Source organism: Mustela nivalis (assembly GCF_964662115.1).
Source record: "Mustela nivalis genome assembly, chromosome: 1".
Classification (NCBI taxonomy): Eukaryota; Metazoa; Chordata; class Mammalia; order Carnivora; family Mustelidae; genus Mustela; species Mustela nivalis.
The window spans coordinates 205,363,542-205,387,063 of NC_139020.1; the positions used below are offsets into that span (position 1 = coordinate 205,363,542).

Genomic DNA, 23,522 nt, shown 5'->3' on the forward strand with positions numbered 1-23,522 from the left:
ATATGGGTGTTTGGTATTCTTTTTTCCCCTCCTTTAATTTAAATTCAATTAGCCAATATATAGTACATCATTAGTTGTTTTTTTTTAATTTTTAATTTTTAAAATTTCTTTTCAGTGTTCCAGAATTCATTGTTTATGCACCCCACCAAGTGCTCCATGCAAAATGTGCCCTCCATGATACCCACCACCAGGCTCACACAACTTCCCAACCCCCACTCCTCCAAAACCCTCAGGTTAATTTTCAGAGTCCACAACTTCTCATGGTCTATCTCCCCCTCCAATTTCCCCCAACTTCCTTTTCTTCTCCATCTCCCCATGTCCTCCCTGTTATTCTTTATGCTCCACAAATAAGTGAAACCATATGATAATTGACTCTCTCTGCTTGACTGATTTTACTCAGCATAATCTCATCAACTTTCATCCATGTTGATACAAAAGTCGGGTATTCATCCTTTCTGATGGAGGCATAATACTCCATAGTATATATGGGTCACATCTTCCTTATCCATTCATCTGTTGAAGGGCATCTTGGCTCTTTCCTCAGTTTGGCGACCATGGACATTGCTGCTATAAATATTGGGGTACAGATGGCCCTTCTTTTCACTCCATCTGTATCTTTGGGGTAAATACCCAATGGTGCAATTGCAGGGTCATAGGGAAGCTTTATTTTTAATTTCTGAAGGAATCTCCACACTGTTCTCCAAGTGGCTGCACCAACTTGCATTCCCACCAGCAGTGTAAGAGGGTTCCCCTTTCCCCATATCCTCTCCAACACACGTTGTTTCCTGTCTTGTTAATTTTGGCCATTCTAGGACTTGAATCTCCCTGATGGCTAGTGATGATGAATATTTTTTTTCATGTGTCAGTTAGCCATTTGTATGTCTTCATTGGAGAATTGTCTGTTCATGCCTTCTGCCCATTTTTTGACATGATTTTCTGTTTTGTGTGTATTGAGTTTGAGGAGTTCTTTATAGATCCTGGATATCAGCCTGTTGTCCATATTGCCTTTTAGGAATATCTTCTCCCATTCCGTGGGTTGCCTCTGTGTTTTGTTGACTGTTTATTTTGCTGTACAGAAGATTTTGATCTTGGTGAAGTCCCCCAAATTCATTTTTGCTTTTGTTTCCTTTGCCTTTGGAGGCGTGTCTTGAAAGAAGTTGTGGTCAATGTCAAAGAGGTTACTACCTATGTTCTTCTCTAGCATTCTAATGGATTCCTGCCTCAAATTGAGGTCTTTTATCCATTTCAAGGTTATCTTTCTGTAGGTATAGGATAATGGTCGAGTTTCATTCTTCTGCACATAGCTGTCCAATTTTCCCAGCACCATTTATTGAAGACACTGTCTTTTTTCCACTGTATGTTTTTTGATGTAATGTTCAGTGATTCATTAGCTGCATATAACACCTAGTGCTTATCAGATCACATGCCTTCCTTAATGCCTTTTGCCCAGTTACCTCATCTCCCCACCCACCTCCATTTCAGCAACCCTGAGTTTGTCTCCTGGAGTCAAGGGTCTCTCATGGTTTGTCTTCCTCTCTAATTTCTTTCTATTTAGTTTTCTCTCCCTTCCCCTGCAGTCTTCCATGCTATTCCTTATGTTTTGCATATGAGTGAAGTCATATGATAATTGTCTTTCTGTGACTGACTTATTTCACTTAACATAATCTCCTCCAGTTCCATCCACTTGTATGTAAAGGTAGGATTCATGCTTTCTGATGGCTGAATAATATTCCAGTATACATATGAACCACATCTTCTTTATCTGTTCATATGTTGAAGGACATTTATGCTTCTTCCTCAGTTTTGCTATTGTGGGCATTGCTGCTATAAACATTGGGGTGCATGTGCCCCCTCTTTTCACTACATCTGTATCTCTGGCGTATATGCTCAGTAGTGCAATTACTGGCTCATAGGATAGCCATATTGTTTAAATTTATTCTTAGATATTTTAATCATGTTGATGCAGTTGCAAATGGGATTGTTTTCTTAATTTCTTTTTCTTAAAGTTTGTGATTAATGTATACAAATGCAACCAATTTTTTGTATATCGACATTATATTCTGCTGAATTCATTGAGTAGTTCTCACAGATTTTATTTTTTAAACATGTTCTTGCAATACAATGATATACACGAAACTAAACATATTTAAAGTAAGTAAAATATACTTAATTCTAATATTTTATTGGACCGTTGTTACATGTGATATATGTGCATATTTGAAGTGTACAACTTCAGGAATTGAAAGAGTCATTGAAAACTCATGAGGACACACTAAATGGTTCCATTTCCATAACCCAGAAAGCTCTAACTACTTCATTATGAATTGTTAGAGTGTAGTCTCTCTAGCCTTCATTTTTTTTTTTTTTTCTGAACAGAATGTGGAAACATAAACATAACTTCAAGGGATGTTGTGAAGAAAGATGAAATATGCGGAAATACTTTGTTGGGTCCAAAGAATGTTCAAGATTAAGGGTTGTGTGTATGTAAATGTTTGTGTATTTATGTGCATATTTATTTCAAGACAACACACTCACATGTATATATGTATACACATAAGACTCAGACCATCATTATAACTCATTGTACATGCATAAGACTCAGATCATCATTATAACTCATTATAACATATGTATTGTGTTGAAAGGAAGCTTGAGAGAAACTTGGAGGGTAAAGAAATGAAAAGTATGATCATTGCATTCACATGAAATTCTAGGAATGTAAAAATTTAGACAGATATAAGTAGAGCAGGTGACCTTAATGTTCACAATGAATCACTTTTCCTATCTTAATGCCCAGAAGCCTCAAAGACAGAACCACATTGACATCCGTGCAAGGAGAACTTCTCTATACCAGTTAAATGGGCTGAATATCTTCAAATGGACTTTAGATCTTTCTCCTTCTTAAGGTAGGGTTTCAACACAAAATGCTCTTAACCAAAGAAGCTTAGTGACTGAATTGAGAGGCTAAATTAAGTTACACCTAAGAAAATTTTATTGGAGGAATGTCTTTGTCACTTTCCTATTGCTTCTATCATCAATTAGTACACTGAGGGTTTAAAAGAAACAAATTTATGCTCTTCTCATCCTGGAGGTCAAAGCCAAAAATGAGTCTTTGGGGGCTAAAATCAAGATTTTTCTGCAGGACACAGAGACCTTGAATTCCTGTCTAGTTATGTGATTCTGGGTCACGATTTTTTCTGTACAAAAATGCATGTCTTTCCAAACTCTACTTGATACATAAACAGGATCCTCATTAGAGTCAATTTTTTTGTTTATGAATTATTTATTTATTTATTTATTTATTTACAAGAGAGATGAGCAGGGAAATGGGGCAGAGAGATAAGGAGTAAATCTTGAACTGACTTCCAGGAGAGCATGGAGCCTAAAGCAGAGCTTCATACCATGACCCTGAGATCATGACCTAAGTTGAAAACAAGAGTTGGACACTCAACCAGCTGAGGCACCCTGGTTCTCCTAGAATCTCTTTTCAGCAAGTTTCCAAAATAAATCTCAAAAGCAGAATGATCGAGAATCTTACTGCATAACAAGTCATACTAAAAGCGAATGGTGTGGTATAATGTCTTTAGTATCATGTGTACTTGTATGGTTATGAGTTGTTCTAACCTCTGTTGATCTCCTCAAGAGTCTTGAGACAGCTGTGTGTCAGCTGAAGGGGATCTGCTACTCTCACCAGGGTGTTCTAATATAATTAGGACTTGGCTAGCCAGCTGTGGCTGATCCAGGGTGGCTTTGGCTTGAACAACTAGGCTCTGCTCCAGATGTCCTCACTTTCTCTGGCAGCCCATCTGGTTTAACTCACTTTTAGGAGGCAGATTTCAAAGACAGAGCAGCAGAAAAGTACCAGACTCTCAGGTCCATACCTTTCCCATCATATCCTGCTCGTCACAGAACATAAAATATCCTAATACAGCCCAGAAGGCCAGAAGGTACTGTGCACATTTTCAAGGATATGGTTACAGAACAAGATGGGGATGTGGGACCATCTCTGCAAACAGTTGACACTAGTGCAAATTTCAATTCAGAAGGTTTCATTTCCATTTCCAGTACCATGCTGTCTTGGTGATCACAGCTTTGTAATAAAGTTTTAAATCAGGTAACGTGATGCTCCCAGCTTTATTTTTGTTTTTCAACATTTCCTTAGCGATTCGGGGTCTCTTCTGATTCCATACAAATTTTTGGATTATTTGCTCCAGCTCTTTGAAAAATACCGGTGGAATTTTGATTGGAATGGCATTACCATTTCCACTTCACCAGTGAAATTATCTCAGAGCTAAAAGTGAGTCTGAATTATGTGTCTGTGGGGAAGTTATGGAAATTCTACTCCACAAGGTCAGGCATTCCTCCAAATGTAAATATATTTTCCCCACCACTTTCCTGTATTATCATTCCTCATCTAAGAAAAGAACAAAGGAAAAAAAAAAAACAGATTTTCTTTCCAGATGACTCAAAGAGATCTAACTCTGTGATTGATAAAGCTAAGATCTGTTGTGTCACTGATACTATCTTCATCGCATCCTTATATAGATACTGTTTTCCTATTGATTGACCTTCCCAGTGACATATTCATAATGGTTTTCATCCTGGTACTGTTTTTTATTTTTTTCCTTATGGGAGAGTTCCACTGGAATGAGAAGACATTTGAAATTCAAGTAGAATACAGAGACATGGGAATATTTATCTTCATTTATCCAGTTTTGTTGAAATATGGTTTACATATAAAATTGTGACTGGAGATTTAATACACATTGTGAAATGATTACCATAATAGGTTAGTGAATACATCCATAACTTTACATAGTTACTTTTTTTTTTGTTATTGTAAGAACATTTACTATGTATTCTGTTAGCAACATGCAAGTCTACAACACAATATAGATAACCTTAATGACCATGTTGTACCTTATGTTCAGAGCTCATTCGTCTTATAACCAAAGGTTTGTAGGCTTACATCAGCATCATCCCATTGCCCTAAACTCCAGCCACAGAAAAACCGTCAAACTACTCTCTCTTTCTATGTGTTCATATTTTTGTATTTCACATATAAGTTATATCATACACTAATTGTCCTTCCCCAATTATTTCACTTAGCATATACCTCCAGGATTGATCCATGTTTTATTTATTTTTTTAAAGATTTTATTTTTTAATTTATTTGACAGAGAGGAAGATCACAAGTAGGTAGAGAGTCAGGCAGAGAGAGTAGGGGAAGGAAGCTCTCCACTGAGCAGAGAACCCAATGCGGGGCTTGATCCCAGAACCCTGAAATCATCTCCTGAGCTGAAGGCAGAATATTAACCCACTGAGCCACTCAGGCACCACTGATCCACGTTTTAGCGAAGGAAAGGATGTCTCCTTTTTTTTTTTTTTTTTTAATTTGCTGAATTGCATTGTATGCTATGCCAACATTATTAATTCATCTTATAATAATTCCTGGGGTTTTTTCCTTGGCTATTGTAAATAATGTTGCATGAATGTAAGTGTACAGATATCTGAAATATTTACAAATATGTGGGAATTAAACCATGCAATCATGAATGGCTGGTGGGTGAAAGCAGAAATCAAAAAGGAAATTTAAAAGTCTTGAATCAAATGACAGTAGAAACACTGCCTATCAAAACTTATGGTATTAAGGAAGGCACATTTTGCAATGTGCATTGGGTGTTATATGCGACTAATGAATAATGGAACATTACATCAAAAACTAATGAAGGGGGAGGAGTCAAGATGGTGGAGAAGTAGCAGGCTGAGACTACTTCAGCTAGCCGGAGATCAGCTAGATAGCTTATCTAAAGATTGCAAACACCTGAAAATCCATTGGCAGATCGAAGAGAAGAACAGCAATTCTGGAAACAGAAAATCAACCACTTTCTGAAAGGTAGGACAAGCGGAGAAGTGAATCCAAAGCAAGGGAAGATAGACCCCGGGGGGAGGGGCCGGCTCCCGGCAAGCGGCGGAGCAACCGAGCACAAAATCAGGACTTTTAAAAGTCTGTTCCGCTGAGGGACATCGCTCCAGAGGCTAAACCGGGGCGAAGCCCACGCGGGGTCAGCGTGGCCTCAGGTCCCGCAGGGTCACAGAAGGATCGGGGGTGTCTGAGTGTCGCAGAGCTTGCGGGAACTGGAACAGGAAAGCCAGCTACAGAGACAGAGCCAACAGTAAGCTCACAGCTCGGTGAGCTTGAATCGGTAGCAGGCTGGTGAGCTCACAGCGCGTCGGAGGTCAGGCAGACGGGAGTAACTGGCGCTGTTCTCTGAGGGCACACTGAGGAGTGGGGCCCTGGGCTCTTGGCTCCTCCGGGCTGGAGACCAGGAGGCTGCCATTTGTATTCCCATCCTCCGGAACTCTACAGAAAGCGCTCAGGGAACAAAAGCTCCTGAAAGCAAACATGAGCGGATTACTCACGCCTGCCCCTGCTAAGGGCAGTGCAATTCCTCCTGGGGCAAAGACACTTAAGAATCTCTACAACAGGCCCCTCCCCCAGAAGATCAACAAGAAATCCAGCCAAGACCAAGTTCACCTACCAAGGAGAGCGGTTTCAATACCAAGGAGAGCAGCAGAATTCTAGAGGAGGAGAAAGCAAAGCACGGAACTCATGGCTTTTTCCCTGTGATTTATTTTAGTCTTACAGTTCATTTAATTTTTTTTTTCTCGCCTTCTGGTAAATTTTTTTTTTAACATTTACCTTTTTCCTTTTTAACGTTTTTTAACCAGTTTATCTAATATATATATTTTTTCTTTTTTATATTTTTCTTATTTGTTTTCTTTTTTTAAATACTTTTCTTTTTTTTTCTTTTTTCTTTTTTTTTTCTTTCTTCCTTTTTGAACCTCTTTTTATCCCCTTTCTCCCCCCTCACGATTTGGGAACTCTTCTTATTTGGTTAAAGCATATTTTCCTGGGGTTGTTGCCACCCTTTTAGTATTTTACTTGCCCCTTCATATACTCTTATCTGGACAAAATGAAAAGACAGAAAAATTCAACACAAAAAAAAGAACAAGAGGCAGTACCAAAGGCTAGGGACCTAATCAATACAGACATTGGTAATATGTCAGATCTAGAGTTCAAAATGACAATTCTCAAGGTTCTAGCCGGGCTCAAAAAAGGTATGGAAGATATTAGAGAAACCCTCTCGAGAGATATAAAAGCCCTTTATGGAGAAATAAAAGAACTAAAATCTAACCAAGTTGAAATCAAAAAAGCTATTAAGGAGGTGCAATAAAAAATGGAGGCTCTCACTGCTAGGATAAATGAGGCAGAAGAAAGAATTAGTGATATAGAAGACCAAATGACAGAGAATAAAGAAGCTGAGCAAAAGAGGGACAAACAGCTACTGGACCATGAGGGGAGAATTCGAGAGATAAGTGACACCATAAGACGAAACAACATTAGAATAATTGGGATTCCAGAAGAAGAAGAAAGAGAGAGGGGAGCAGAAGGTATACTGGAGAGAATTATTGGGGAGAATTTCCCCAATATGGCAAAGGGAACGAGCATCAAATTTCAGGAGGTTCAGAGAACGCCCCTCAAAATCAATAAGAATAGGCCCACACCCCGTCACCTAATAGTAAAATTTACAAGTCTCGGTGACAAAGAGAAAATCCTGAAAGCAGCCCAGGAAAAGAAGTCTGTAACATACAATGGTAAAAATATTAGATTGGCAGCTGACTTATCCACAGAGACCTGGCAGGCCGGAAAGAGCTGGCATGATATTTTCAGAGCACTAAACGAGAAAAACATGCAGCCAAGAATACTATATCCAGCTAGGCTATCATTGAAAATAGAAGGAGAAATTAAAAGCTTCCAGGACAAACAAAAACTGAAATAATTTGCAAACACCAAACCAGCTCTACAGGAAATATTGAAAGAAGTCCTCTAAGCAAAGAGAGAGCTTAGAAGTGGTAGATCAGAAAGGAACAGAGACCATATACAGTAACAGCCACCTTACAGGCAACACAATGGCACTAAATTCATATCTCTCAATAGTTACCCTGAATGTTAATGGGCTAAATGCCCGGTCAAAAGACACAGCGTATCAGAATGGATAAAAAAACAAAACCGATCTATATGTTGCCTCCAAGAAACTCATTTTAAGCCCGAAAACACCTCCAGATTTAAAGTGAGGGGGTGGAAAAGAATTTACCATGCTAATGGACATCAGAAGAAAGCAGGAGTGGCAATCCTTATATCAGATCAATTAGATTTTAAGCCAAAGACTATAAGAAGAGATGAGGAAGGACACTATATCATACTCAGAGGGTCTGTCCAATAAGAGATCTAGCAATTTTAAATATCTATGCCCCCAATGTGGGAGCAGCCAACTATATAAACCAATTAATAACAAAATCAAAGAAACACATCAACAATAATACAATAATAGTAGGGGCCTTTAACACTCCCCTCACTGAAATGGACAGATCATCCAAGCAAAAGATCAGCAAGGAAATAAAGGAGTTAAACGACACACTGGACCAGATGACATCACAGATATATTCAGAACATTTCATCCCAAAGCAACAGAATACACATTCTTCTCTAGTGCACATGGAACATTCTCCAGAATAGATCACATCCTCGGTCCTAAATCAGGACTCAACCGGTATCAAAAGATTGGGATCATTCCCTGCATATTTTCAGACCACAATGCTCTAAAGCTAGAACTCAACCACAAAAGGAAGTTTGGAAGGAACCCAAATACATGAAGACTAAACAACATCCTTCTAAAGAATGAATGGGTCAACCGGGAAATTAAAGAAGAATTGAAAAAAATCATGGAAACAAATGATAATGAAAATACAACGGTTCAAAATCTATGGGACACAACAAAGGAAGTCCTGAGAGGAAAATATATAGCAGTTCAAGCCTTTCTCAAGAAACAAGAAAGGTCTCAGGTACACAACCTAACCCTACACCTAAAGGAGCTGGAGAATAAAACAAGAAATAAATCCTAAGCCAGGCAAGAGAAGAGAAATCATAAAGATCAGAGCAGAAATCAATGAAATAGAAACAAAAAAAAAAACAAAAGAACAAATCAACGAAACTAGGAGCTGGTTCTTTGAAAGAATTAATAAAATTGATAAACCCCTGGCCCGACTTATCAAAAAGAAAAGAGAAAGGACCCAAATAAATAAAATCATGAATGAAAGAGGAGAGATCACAACTAACACCAAATAAATACAAACTATTATAAGAACATACTATGAGCAACTCTACGCCAATAAATTTGACAATCTGGAAGAAATGGATGCATTCCTAGAAACATATAAACTACCACAACTGAACCAGGAAGAAATAGAAAGCCTGAACCGACCCATAACCAGTAAAGAGATTGAAACATTTATTAAAAATCTCCAAACAAACAAAAGCCCAGGGCCAGATGGCTTCCCGGGGGAATTCTACCAAACATTTAAAGAAGAACTAATTTCTATTCTCCTGAAACTGTTCCAAAAATTAGAAATGGAAGGAAAACTTCCAAACTCATTTTATGAGGCCAGCATCACCTTGATCCCAAAACCAGGCAAGGATCCCACCAAAAAAGATAGCTATAGACCAATATCCTTGATGAGCACAGATGCGAAAATACTCAACAAAATACTAGCCAATAGGATTCAACAGTACATTAAAAGGATTATTCACCACGACCAAGTGGGATTTATTCCAGGGCTGCAAGGTTCGTTCAACATCTGCAAATCAGACAATGTGATACAACACATAAATAAAAGAAAGAACAAGAACCATATGATACTCTCCATAGATGCTGAAAAAGCATTTGACAAAGTACAGCATCCCTTCCTGATCAAAACTTTTCAAAGTGTAGGGATAGAGGGCACATACCTCAATATCATCAAAGCCATCTATGAAAAACCCACCGCAAATATCATTCTCAATGGAGAAAAACTGAAAGCTTTTCCGCTAAGGTCAGGAACATGGCAGGGATGTCCATCATCACCACTGCTATTCAACATAGTACTAGAGGTCCTAGCCTCAGCAATCAGACAACAAAAGGAAATTAAAGGCATCCAAATCGGCAAAGAAGAAGTCAAATTATCACTCTTTGCAGATGATATGATACTATATGTGGAAAACCCAAAAGACTCCACTCCAAAACTGCTAGAACTTATACAGGAATTCAGTAAAGTGTCAGGTTATAAAATCAATGCACAGAAATCAGTTGCATTTCTCTACACAAACAGCAAGACAGAAGAAAGAGAAATTAAGGAGTCAATCCCCTTTACAATTGCACCCAAAACCACAAGATACCTAGGAATAAACCTAACCAAAGAGGCACAGAATCTATACTCAGAAAACTATAAAGTACTCATGAAAGAAATTGAGGAAGACACAAAGAAATGGAAAAATGTTCCATGCTCCTGGATTGGAAGAATAAATATTGTGAAAATGTCTATGCTACCTAAAGCAATCTAAACATTTAATGCAATGCCTATCAAAGTACCATCCATCTTTTTCAAAGAAATGGAACAAATAATGCTAAAATTTATATTGAACCAGAAATGACCTGGAATAGCCAAAGGGATATTGAAAAAGAAAGCGAACATTGGTGGCATCACAATTCCGGACTTCAAGCTCTATTACAAAGCTGTCATCATCAAGACAGCATGGTACTGGCACAAAAACAGACCCATAGATCAATGGAACAGAATAGAGAGCCCAGAAATAGACCCTCATCTCTACTGTCAACTAATCTTTAACAAAACAGGAAAGAATGTCCAATGGAAAAAAGACAGCCTCTTCAATAAATGGTGCTGGGAAAACTGGACAGTTACATGCAGAAAAATGAAATTGGACCATTTCCTTACACCACACACAAAAATAGACTCAAAATGGATGAAGGACCTCAATGTGTGAAAGGAATCCATCAAAATCCTTGAGGAGAATACAGGCAGCAACCTCTTCGACCTCAGCTGCAGCAACATCTTCCTAGGAACAACGCCAAAGGCAAGGGAAGCAAGGGCAAAAATGAACTATTGGGATTTCATCAAGATCAAAAGCTTTTGCACAGCAAAGGAAACAGTTAACAAAATCAAAAGACAACTGACAGAATGGGAGAAGATATTTGCAAACGACATATCAGATAAAGGACTCATGTCCAGAATCTATAACGAACTTATCATACTCAACACCCAAAGAACAAATAATCCAATCAAGAAATGGGCAGAGGACATGAACAGACATTTCTGCAAAGAAGACATCCAGCTGGCCAACAGACACATGAAAAAGTGCTCCATATCTCTCGGCATCAGGGAAATACAAATCAAAACCACAATGAGATATCACCTCACACCAGTCAGAATGGCTAAAATCAACAAGTCAGGAAAAGACAGATGCTGGCGAGAATGCGGAGAAAGCGGAACCCTCCTACACTGTTGGTGGGAAGGCAGGCTGGTGCAGCCACTCTGGAAAACAGCATGGAGGTTCCTCAATATGTTGAAAATAGAACTCCCCTATAACGCAGCAATTGCACTATTGGGTATTTACCCTAAAGATACAAACGTAGTGATCCAAAGGGGCACGTGCACCCGAATGTTTATAGCAGCAATGTCCACAATAGCCAAACTATGGAAAGAACCTAGATGTCCATCAACAGATGAATGGATCAAGAAGATGTGGTATATATACACAATGGAATACTATGCAGCCATCAAAAGAAATGAAATCTTGCCATTTGCGACAACATGGATGGAACTAGAGCGTATCATGCTTAGCGAAATAAGTCAAGTAGAGAAAGACAACTATCATATGATCTCCCTGATATGAGGAAGTGATGATGCAACATGGGGGCTTAAGTGGGTAGGAGAAGAATCAATGAAACAAGATGGGATTTGGAGGGAGACAAACCATAAGTGACTCTTAATCTTACAAAACAAACTGAGGGTTGCTGGGGGTAGGGGGTTTGGGAGAAGGGAGTGGGATTATGGACATTGGGGAGGGTATGTACTTTGGTGAGTGCTGTGAAGTGTGTAAACTTGGTGATTCACAGACCTGTACCCCTGGGGATAAAAATATATGTTTATTAAAAATAAAACATTAAAACTTAAAAACATAACTAATGAAGTACTATATGGTGACTAACATTAATAATAATAATGATAGTAATAATAATAAACTTGTGGGGTGCTGCAAAAGCAGCTCTAAGAGGGAAGTTTATAACAGTAAATGCCTACCCTTAGATAAATTAAAGAGATTGAGTAAATAACCTCGTTTTATGATTCAAAGACCTAGAAAAAGAACAAACTATGCCCCAAGCTCCAGTGGAAAAGTAAAATATCAGAGCGTACATATGTTATATAGAGACCAGAAAATGAATGGGAGAGATTAACAATGGTAGGAGTCAACTTCTTGAAAAGCTAAACAAAACTGGCAAACCCTTAAGTGGACCAAAAGAAATGGTTGGGGGAAAATGCAAATAATTAAAATCAGGAGGTCACATGATGTGATGAGCACTGGGTATCATATGGAATTGATGAATTATTGAAATCTATACTAAAACTATTGATATGTTGGCTAATTGAATTTAAATTAAAAAAAAAAGTACTTGATAAACTGAAAATGTATAAAAGACCTCAGTGTGAGATAGGAATCCATCAGAATCCTAGAAGAGAACATAGGCAGTAATCTCTTTGATATCAGCTACAGCAACTTCTTTCAAGGTATGTCTCCAAAGACAAAGGAAACAAAAGCGAAGATGAACTTTTGGGACTTCATCAAAATCAAAAGCTTCTGCACAGCCAAGGAAACAGTCAAGAAAATAAAGAGGCAACCCACGGAATGGGAGAAGATATTTGCAAATGAGAGTACAGACAAAAGGTTGATATCCAGGATCTATAATGAACTCCTCAAATTCAACACACAGAAATCCGACAAGCATATCAAAAAATGGACAGAAGATATGGACAGACACTTCTCCAATGAAGACATACAATCGGCTATCAGACACATGAAAAAAATGTTTATCATCACTAGCCGTCAGGGAGATTCAAATTAAAACTGCATTGAGATATCACCTTACACCAGTTAGAATGGCCAAAATTACCAAGACAGGAAACAACATGTGTTGGAGGGGATGTGGAGAAAGGCGAAGCCTCTTACACTGTTGGTGGGAATGCAAGTTGGTGCAGCCTCTTTGGAGAACAGTGTGGAGATTCCTCAAGAAATTAAAAATAGAACTTCCCTATGACCCTGCCATTGCACTCCTGGGTATTTACCCCAAAGATACAGATGGAGTGAAAAGAAGGGCCATCTGTACCCCAATGTTTATAGCAGCAATGGCCACGGTCGCCAAACTGTGGAAAGAACGAAGATGCCCTTCAATGGACGAATGGATAAGGAAGATGTGGTCCATATACACTATGCACTATTATGCCTCCATCAGAAAGGACAAATACCCAACTTTTGTAGCAACATGAACGGGACTGGAAGAGATTATGCTGAGTGAAATCAGTCAAGCAGAGAGAGTCAATTATCATATGGTTTCACTTATTTCTGGAGCATAACAAATAGCATGGAGGACATGGGATGTTGAGAGAGGAGAAGGGAGTTGAATGAAATTGGAAGACGAGGTGAATCATGAGAGACTATGGACTCTGAAAGACAATCTGAGGGTTTTGAAGCGGCAGAGGGTGGGAGGTCGGGATAACAGGTGGTGGTTATTATAGGGAGCATGGATTGCATGGAGCACTGGGTGTGGCTCAAAAATAATGAATACTGTTGTGATGAAAATAAAAAATAAATTTAAAAAGTACTTCTGTCTTTATGAAAGAAAATGTTTGCTGAAAAAAAAAAAAAGAATCAGTAGTGGGACACCTGGGTGGCTTGGTGGGTTAAGCATTCATATGGTTTCACTTATTTGTGGAAGATAAGGTATAGCATGGAGGACATTAAGGGAAGGATGGTGAAAATGAAGGGAGGGAAAGCAGAGGGGCAGATGAATCATGAGAGATTATGGTCCCTGGGAAACAAACTGATAGCTTTAGAGGGGAGGGTGGGGAAATGTATAAGCCCAGTGATGGGTATTAAAGAGCGCACATATTGCATGGAGCATTGGGTGTTACATGCAAACAATGAATCTTGGAACACTACATCAAAAACTAATGATATGCTGTACGGTGACTAACATAACAAAACTTTTTTAAAAAGCATCTGACCCTTGGTTTAACTCAGGTCATGATCTCGGGTCCCCACCTCAGGGCCCATGCTTAGCAAAGAGTAAGTTTATCTCTCTCCCACTACTAGCCAACCCCTCTCTCCATGCCTCTTTCTCACTCTTTCTCAGATAATTAATTAATTAATTAATTAAAAAATCTTTTAATTAAAAAAATCAGGAAACATGTTACCTTACAACAAATACCATAGAAATGCAAAGAATCATGGGAGACCACTATGAACAATTTCCCTCCAACAAATTGGAAGACCTAGAAGACCTAGAAGATATGGATATTTTCCTAGAAAGGCATAAGTCACCAGGACTAAATCAGGAATAAATAAGAAATATGAACAAACCAATAATGAGTAAGGCTATTTACTCAGTAATCAAAAATCTCCCAGCAAAGAAAAACCCAGTACTAAAGCTCTTCAGAGGTGAATTCTATTAATCACTTAAGAAGAATATATAGACCATAAAATTAAATTAAGAAGACTATATAGACCAGAAAACCAGGAGAAAGATTAACAAAGATGAGTCAATAATTTGAAAAGCTAAGCAAAATTGACAAGCCTTTAGTTAGACACCCCCCAAAAAGGAGGGGAGTGAAAAAGATCTAAATGAATCAAATCAGCAGCAAAAGAGGATACCATACAATGTGTACCATAGAAATACAAGGAATCATAGGAGGCCACTATGGGCAATTTCACCCCAAAATACTGGACAACCTAGAAGTGGATAAATGCTAGAAACACACAAACTACCATGTCTAAATTCAGAAGAAATAGGAAATGGGAACAAACCAATAATGACTAGGCCTATTAAATCAATAACCCAGTATTTCCCAGCAAGGAAAAGCCCAGAATGAGAGAGGTTCACAAGTGAAATCTACTAATCATTTAAAGAAGAGTGAATAACAATCCTTCTCTAACCCTTCCAGAAACTTAGAGAGGAGGGCACATTCTCAACTTTATTTTACAAAACCGGAATTAACCTGAAACCAAAGCCAGAAATGGTCAGTACAAGAATAGAAAACTGTAGACTTTTCTGATGGAGGCATAATACTCCATAGTGTATATGGACCACATCTTCCTTATCCATTCGTCTTTTGAAGGGCATCTTGGTTCTTTCCACAGGAGCATAACAAATAGCATGGAGGACAAGGGGAGATGGAGAGGAGAAAAGAGTTGAGGGAAATTGGAAGGGGATGTGAACCATGGGAAGCTATGAATGCTGAAAAACAACCTGAGGGTTTTGAAGGCACGGGGGGGGTGGGAGGTTGGGGGAACCAGGTGGTGGGTATTGGAGAGGGTACGAATTGCATGGAGCACTGGGTGTGGTGCAAAAATAATACTGTTATGCTGAAAAAATAAAAAAAAATTAAAAATTTTTAAAAAAGGAAACTGTAGACTAATATATTTGATGAGCATAGACACTGTTTGTTTGTTTTAAATATTAGCAAACTGATTTAAACAGCACACGAAAGGACTATATGCCATCATCAAATGAAATTTATCCTTTTGATACAAGAATGGTTCAACACAAGCAAATCAATAAAAGTTACATACCACATTCATATGATCATCTCAATAGATGCAGAAAAAGCTTTTGACAAAATGCAACATATTTTCATGATTTAAAAAAAAAAAAAAAACATTCAACAAACTGGGTCTAAGAATACACCTCAACATTAAATAAGACCATATAAGACAAACTCACAGTAGCACCATACTCAATGGTGAAAGGTTAGAAAATTTTCCTTTGTGATCAGGAGCAAGACAAGTGTGTCCACTGTCACCATTCCTACCCAATATAACACTGTAAGTCCTAACTAGAGCAATCAGGCAAGTTAAAGAAATTACGGGCATCCAAATCAGAAAGAAGTAAAATTATTTATTTATTTATTTACTTACTTATTTATTTATTTACAAATGATATGAACTAAATATAGAAAATCCTGCAGACTCAACCCTTAAGAACACACTCATTACTGATGACCACCCTGTCATGTGCAGAATTGTTGAATTACTCTATTGTACTGTACTATATTGTTCTGTATGGTGATTTTATTCCCTGCACCAATAAAACTTTATTGAATTGAAAATCACACTTGTGGTAGACCTTTATCAGAGATGGCTCCAATTCATTGCTTAACTCTGTATCCATGTGCTTTGTAATGTCACTGTGAAGCTCCTCCCACTGAGAGATGGAATCTATTTCTCCACCTTTGAATCTGGACTGAAATTAATGTTTCATTTGCTTTGAGTAATAGTGTATGCTGAAAATGACAGTGTACCTCAAGGGGTCTTTGTGTGTTTCTGCTCCTCTCTAGTAACCCTGCCTTGTACCCCATGTATACAAGTCCTAGCTAGTCTGCTGTAGGAAGAGAAAATATGTGGATCAGAGCCCAGGTGTACAAACAATGGCCAACCTAGACCAGCCTACCATCAGCAATCCCCAACAGTGAGAATACAGCCAAGATTAGAAGAGCACTTTTAACTGAACCACAGCTTGCAGAAGCCTCATGAGGAGACCAGCAGAGACCAAAATATTTCCCCAACATAGCCCCCATGCAATTTTAAAAGAAGCATTATAAGTGACTCTTAATCTCACAAAACAAACTGAGGGTTGCTGGGGGGAGGGGGTTTGGGAGAAGGGGGTGGGATTATGGACATTGGGGAGGGTATGTGCTTTGGTGAGTGCTGTGAAGTGTGTAAACCTGGTGATTCACAGACCTGTACCCCTGGGGATAAAAATATATGTTTATAAAAAATAAAAAAATTTAAAAAAAAGAAGCATTATATCAAATCTTTTACATTTGGCATGGCTTGTCATGCAGCAATCACTGACTGATACAATAATCAATGTAAACAGACCTGAAGATATAAGGGATAATCTACTCCTTCTTATTCTTTATACTTATTCTGATATTTGGAAGGAGTATTCATAATGTCAAGGTTATTCACTTCTATTTCAAATAAGTGTGCTAAAAAGTGACTATCATTGAGATTTCCTTCTGGGTAACTGGTAGAGGTTGAAAATACCTGTGTGTTTTTCCAGGAAAAACTTGTGGGTCCCTCAGTCACAAATTTCATTTCCCAGAGCATTACTGGAGAGGAATACAAGGTCTTTTCTGAGTCATCCTTTAATCACAGGATTGAAGAGAGTTTAGATCATAAAAAAGGTAAAGAAATTAATGACAGAGTGAACAAACCAATTGTTCATTCACTCACCCTATAAGTTTTATGACAACATTTTTAAAGGAGGAGAATTTATGTTTAGGACAAAGTAAGAAGTAATATTTGTAGGCAAGACATGAAATTTTCAATTAGAAACAGCAAAATCATCCAATTAAATAATACAGAATCTGCCATTAAATTCTTTACTCCAATTAATAGAGACCTTTAAAGATGGACACCAAATACCCCATGCTTCAATGTGTAGGTGTTCATCATCAAAAACACATTTCCTACAATAAAATATGGTGTGATAGAAAATTTTACTTCATCGTATTTCAGGTCTTCTTTTATATCAAACCCATGTTAATTTGTTTATGCAAATTTTTTTTCTATAGATTACCCTGGGAGGCTGTTTTTCATGAGCAACTTTCGCCTTACTATTTTGTGCCAGGGATACTGTGGATGCTGAACTGACAAGGGAACAGGATCTTAATGAGGATCACAAAGCTCCATGACTAGCTAGAAACCAAATTCATAGGTTAAATTCTCTATTATACATAGATGGAACTGAAGCATATCATGCTTAGCGAAATAAGTCAAGCGGAGAAAGACAACTATCATATGATCTCCCTGATATGAGGAAGTGGTGATGCAACATGGGGGCTTAAGTGGGTACGAGAAGAATAAATGAAAGAAGATGGGATTGGGAGGGAGACAAACCATAAGTGACTCTTAATCTCACAAAACAAACTGAGGGTTGCTGGGGGGAGGGGGTTTGGGAGAAGGGGGTGGTATTATGGACATTGGGGAGGGTATGTGTTTTGGTGAGTGCTGTGAAGTGTGTAAACCTGGTGATTCACAGACCTGTACCCCTGGGGATAAAAATATATGTTTATAAAAAATAAAAAATTATATTAAAATAAATAAATAAATAAATAAATAAATTCTCTATTATCAAGAAGTGCATTTAAGGTGTGCCTCAGTGGCTCAGTCAGTTAAACATCTGCCTTAGGCTCTGGTCATGATTCCACATTTCTGGGATCAAGACCTGCCTGGAGGTGTCTGTTCAATGGGGGTCCTGCTTTTTTCTCCACTCCCTTGTTACTATTCTCTTTCTCTCTCGAATAAATAAAATAATTATTTGTTTGTTTGTTTGTTTGTTTGTTTTTGGAGCTTCTGAGAATACTGGGCTTTGTTTACAAGCATGTGTTCCTTCTAATGTCCTCCATGTTATTATTTATGCTCCACAGATAAAAGAAATCTTTTTAAAAAAGAGCATTTAAGGCAGACACAGTAAAAAATTGTGATCTCAGAATTTCCTCTACAATAAAATCATAAAAATTGCCTCAGTTGCCAATGTAGTTCATTTCATAAAACTAGTACAGTTCATCACTATATGAGGCAAATGGGAATCTCCAAAATGTTTCTGATTCAAGATTGGGACTAACTTTGGAAGCTAAGAAGACAAAAGGAAAATTTTTGAGTATTAGAAGGAACAGAAAGTTCAACAAAAGGACTTATTTAAATTTATAAAGATGATTTTAGACAAATTGAAACTCCAAGATATAAATAGAAGAATTAAAATCTCCTTTCATTATCTGATTAAAGAATCACTATTAAGTCTACAATCACAGGTAGTTGGTAAAAAATGGGCTTTTTATGGCTTCCCTCTGAAAAATACATTAATAGCCTCCTTTATGTCTTTGTTCCTCAGGCTATAGACGAAGGGGTTCAGCATGGGTGTGACCACAGTGTACATCACTGAGGCTACTGCACCTGAGTGGGAGTTCTGAGTAGCAGCAGAGCTAAGGTACACTCCTAAACTTGTGCAATAAAATAACAAAACAACTGAGAGGTGTGATGCACAGGTGGAAAATGCTTTATACTTGCCCTGAACTGATGAGATTCTACATACAGAGGAAACTATCTTTGCATAAGAGTAAGTGATTCCAGCCAGGGGAGCACCACCCAGAAGCAATGCTGCAAAGTACATCACCATGTTATTAAGAAAGGTATCAGAACACGCAAGTTGGATCATTTGACGCAGTTCACAGAAAAAGTGAGGGATTTCCAAGACTGTACAGAAGGACAGCTGCAGCACCATTAAGGTTTGTAACAATGAATGCAGGGCACTCATGATCCAGGACACCAGAAGCAGTAGTGAACAGAGCCCAGGGTTCACGGTGGCAATGTAGTGCAGGGGGTGACAGATGGCCACAAAGCGATCATAAGCCATCACAGTCAGGAGGAAGTTGTCCAAACCTGCAAAAAGTATGAAAAAGTACATCTGCATGATGCAGCTTTCATAAGTTATGGCTTTTCTCTGTGTTTGTATATTTACCAGCATCTTAGGGATGGTGGTGGAGGTGAAACAGATGTCTACAAAGGACAGGTTGGCAAGGAAGAAATACATGGGGGTGTGGAGGTGGGAGTCTGAACTGATGGCCAGGATGATGAGCAGGTTCCCAAGTATGGTGACCAGGTACATGCACAGAAACAGCCCAAAGATGAATGGTTGTAATTCTGGTTCTTCCAGAAATCCCAAAAGAAGAAACTCTGAAATTTGTGTATCATTCTCTAGTTCCATGTAGTCAACAGGACTGCAAAATAAGAGAAAACAAAATGACATAATCATGCATCATTAACCTGGGAGATACATTAATGTGTATACTCAGCATCAAGATACTAATGTTTATATTTGTGTATGGAAGACAATAAAAACACTAAAAACTAGGAATAGAAGGAAACTATCTCAGCATAAAGCTATTTATGAATAATCCACAGCAAGCATGATACTCCATGGGGATACAGTGAACATTTTCCTCTTTGATCTGGAACAAGGCATGGATGCCTGATTTCACAGCTTCTACTCAACATAACACTAGAAGTTCTAGCCAGAGCAACTGTGTGGGTTATCTGGGTGATGGGTACTAAGGAGGGCATGTATTGCAATGAACACTGAGTGTTATATGGAAACAATGAATCATGAAACACCACATCAACAACTAATGAAGTACTATATGGCAACCAAAATACCATTTAAAAAGAAACAATAAATAGAAATAAATGTCATCCAAACTGGAAAGAAAGAATAAATTTATGTATGCAGATGATGTGATCTTCTATGTGGAGAATCCTGAAGATGCGACAGGAACACGAATAGAAATGATAAAAAATTAATTCAGCCAAGTAACTGGGTACAAAGCCAACCCTCAAAAAATCAGTTGTGGGTGCCTGGGTGGCTCAGTGGGTTAAGCCTCTGCCTTTGGCTCGGGTCATGATCTCAGAGTCCTGGGATCAAGTTCTACATCGGGCTCTCTGCTCATCAGGGAGTCTGCTTCCCTCTCTCTCTCTCTCTGCCTGCCTCTCTGCCTTCTTGTGATCTCTCTCTGTCAAATAAACAAATAAAATCTTTTAAAAAAATATGTTGCATTTCTACATACCAACAGTAAACAACTGAGAAGGAAATAAAATAATTACTTTTATGTGACATCCAAATGAATAAGACTATCACCTCACACTAGTTAGAATGGCTAGTATAAAAAAGAGAAGAAATAATAAGTATTGGTAAAGATGTGGAGAAAAGGGATCTCTCATGCATTGTTGGTGGGAATGAAAAATGGTATAGCCACTGCGGAAACAGTATGGAGGTTCCTCAAAAAATTAAAAGAAGAAATACCACATGATCAAGTAATTCTGCTACTGGGTATTTACCCAGTGAAGACAAACACACTAATTCAAAATTAAATATGTACCTACTGCTTTTGTAGGATTGTTTACAATAGCCAAGATATTGAAGCAGACCTGGCTTCTGCTGATAGATGAATGGAAAAGAATATGTGTTATACAGATATAGATAGATATAGGTATACATATACACAATGGAATATTACTCAATCATAACAAAAAATGAGATCTAGCCACTGGCAACAACATGGGTGGATCTAGAGGGTGCTATACTAAGTAAAATAAGTCAGATAAAGAAAATATATGACCTCACTTATATGCATAACCTAAATACGGAACAAGCGAACAAACATACAGACACTTAAATACAGAGAACAAACTGGTATTTGCCAGAGGGCAGGTGGAGGATAGATAAAGTGTATCAATGGCTACAAATGAGATCTTACTATTTGCAAATTCATGGGATAAACCTAGAGGGTGTAATGCTAAGTAAAAGAAATCAGTCAGAGAAACACAAATATATGATTTTACTTATATTAGGAATTTAAGAAACAAAACAGATGAACAAAGAAAAAAAGAGATGAACAAAACAGTAGACTCTTCAATATAGAGAATAAACTGGTGGTTGCCAGAGGAGAGGTGAACAGGGTAATAGGTGAAATAGATGAAGGGGATTAAAATACACTTATCATGATGAACACTGATAAAGTTTAAGATTTATTGAATCACTGTATCGTACACCCGAAATTAATATAACACCATATACAGAAATTGAAAATAGATTTTAAAAAATACAAAAATTCCTCCAGAAGTCCTTAAAATGACCAATAATTACCCTAATTAATTAATTAATTAATTAGGTGTGTGTGTGTGTGTGTACTTACAAATTAACTTACAGAAGTTAAAACATTTTCATTGCCAAAATATATCCATAGAATTGAATAGAGAAACAGTAATCTATAAAATTGTTTGAAATGCTGACAACTGTAGAAAATAGGCATATAATATATGGGCATATAATAATAATGAGCAAACCAAAGTGGTAACCAAATATATGAATTTGTTCAAACTCACTAATTATTTATGAAAACAATAAGAAATCCCTTCTATACCCATCAGTCTGTCAAAAGACTTAAAGAGCTGTCACATCATTTGGGATTGGAACTTTTAAACAGGTAGCAAAGTGGTACTCTTTTTCATAGAATAATATGATGCATTATAACATTTTGGGGAAATAATATGAAAACAGCTGTTAAGTAATAAGAGTATAGGCATGCATTATTCACCTCAGGGTTTCTCAATCTCAGCACTATTGACATTCTGGCTCAGATCATTCTCTGTGGTGCAGTTTGTCCTGAACATTGTAGGATGTAAATATGTAAAAATGATAATTTATTAATTCAAACGATGCAGAAAAACTTTCTACACTTATATATGGAATAGGGGAGAGGATAATATGGCCAATTGTTAGGTTTGAGCACACAATATATTAACTTTACTAATACCCTCGAATACATTTACACGTATATAAAGAAACTGAAGGTCAAATAACAAAGCTGATGGAAAAACTCTAATTCTTATGTGTAGAAAAATGGAATAAAAAAGAAGAATATATACACTCCAAACCCACCAAACAAAAGCACAGAACTGGCACAGACAATTTGTAATACAGAAAGCAAACATCTGAGAAAACCACAAATATCCTCACCAGTAGGAAAATAATTGCAATGTAGTTATTTTTTTATATTCCCTTTCACTTATTACATTTTTTTAATTGCTTAGAATGCCAAGCATGAAAAAGGACACTCTCAAATGTATGTCTCATGATCCATTCTTCTGAATCTTTCTCATCAATATGGGAACACACTCAAATTTTCCCTGGCTTAAGAGAATAAAAGGGATGCTCTCACTTGATTGCATATCCCTTGTAGCTAATAACTATATCTCTATTCCCCTTAATTGCAAAGATTCTTAGATTTGTGTTCTACTCTTATTGGGACCACTTTATGCACTCATCACAATTCTTCCATCACCACTAGTTAATCCTCAATAACCTCCCATTAATGGCTGATTTCAATGTTTTCTTTTTAAGATCACAAATAAATATATTCATTAATTATTCAAGCAAGCCAAAAACCATACTGATGTCCCATTGCTGGGCAAGGCTGGATTGGCTCTCAGGTGGCTTTAGGTAAATGTTTTCACCTTTCTATTCTCTCTGACCCTTCCCTGCAGTACCTGCTGGATATTCAGACTCACCCGTATTGGGGTCTCTGTGTGAAAGTCTGAATTATTCCCTTAATGATGGAGATTTAAGCTCTGCTCTCAAACAATACAGCAGGAGTCTCCTACCCAGACTTAGGACTCCAAAATAAATAACTGTACCAATCATTCCAAAGTTGCACCTGATGAGGGACAATAGCAGGAGATATTTACAGCTCCCTACCTGCCCTTAAACATATTTCCCTCCTGTTACTCCAAC

At 37.7% G+C, this 23,522-nt stretch overlaps 1 protein-coding gene across 1 annotated transcript; it reads right to left on the minus strand.

Annotated features, from left to right (window-relative positions):
• Positions 1-19,010: 19,010 nt before the first annotated feature.
• On the minus strand, positions 19,011-19,940 carry LOC309853065 (olfactory receptor-like protein OLF4; the record flags this gene model as incomplete). The annotated part of the gene is made up of 1 exon (XM_082710724.1): positions 19,011-19,940. The coding sequence occupies one exon, from the start codon at positions 19,938-19,940 to the stop codon at positions 19,011-19,013; it is 930 nt and encodes a 309-aa protein (XP_082566850.1).
• Between the last annotated feature and the right edge of the window lie 3,582 nt (positions 19,941-23,522).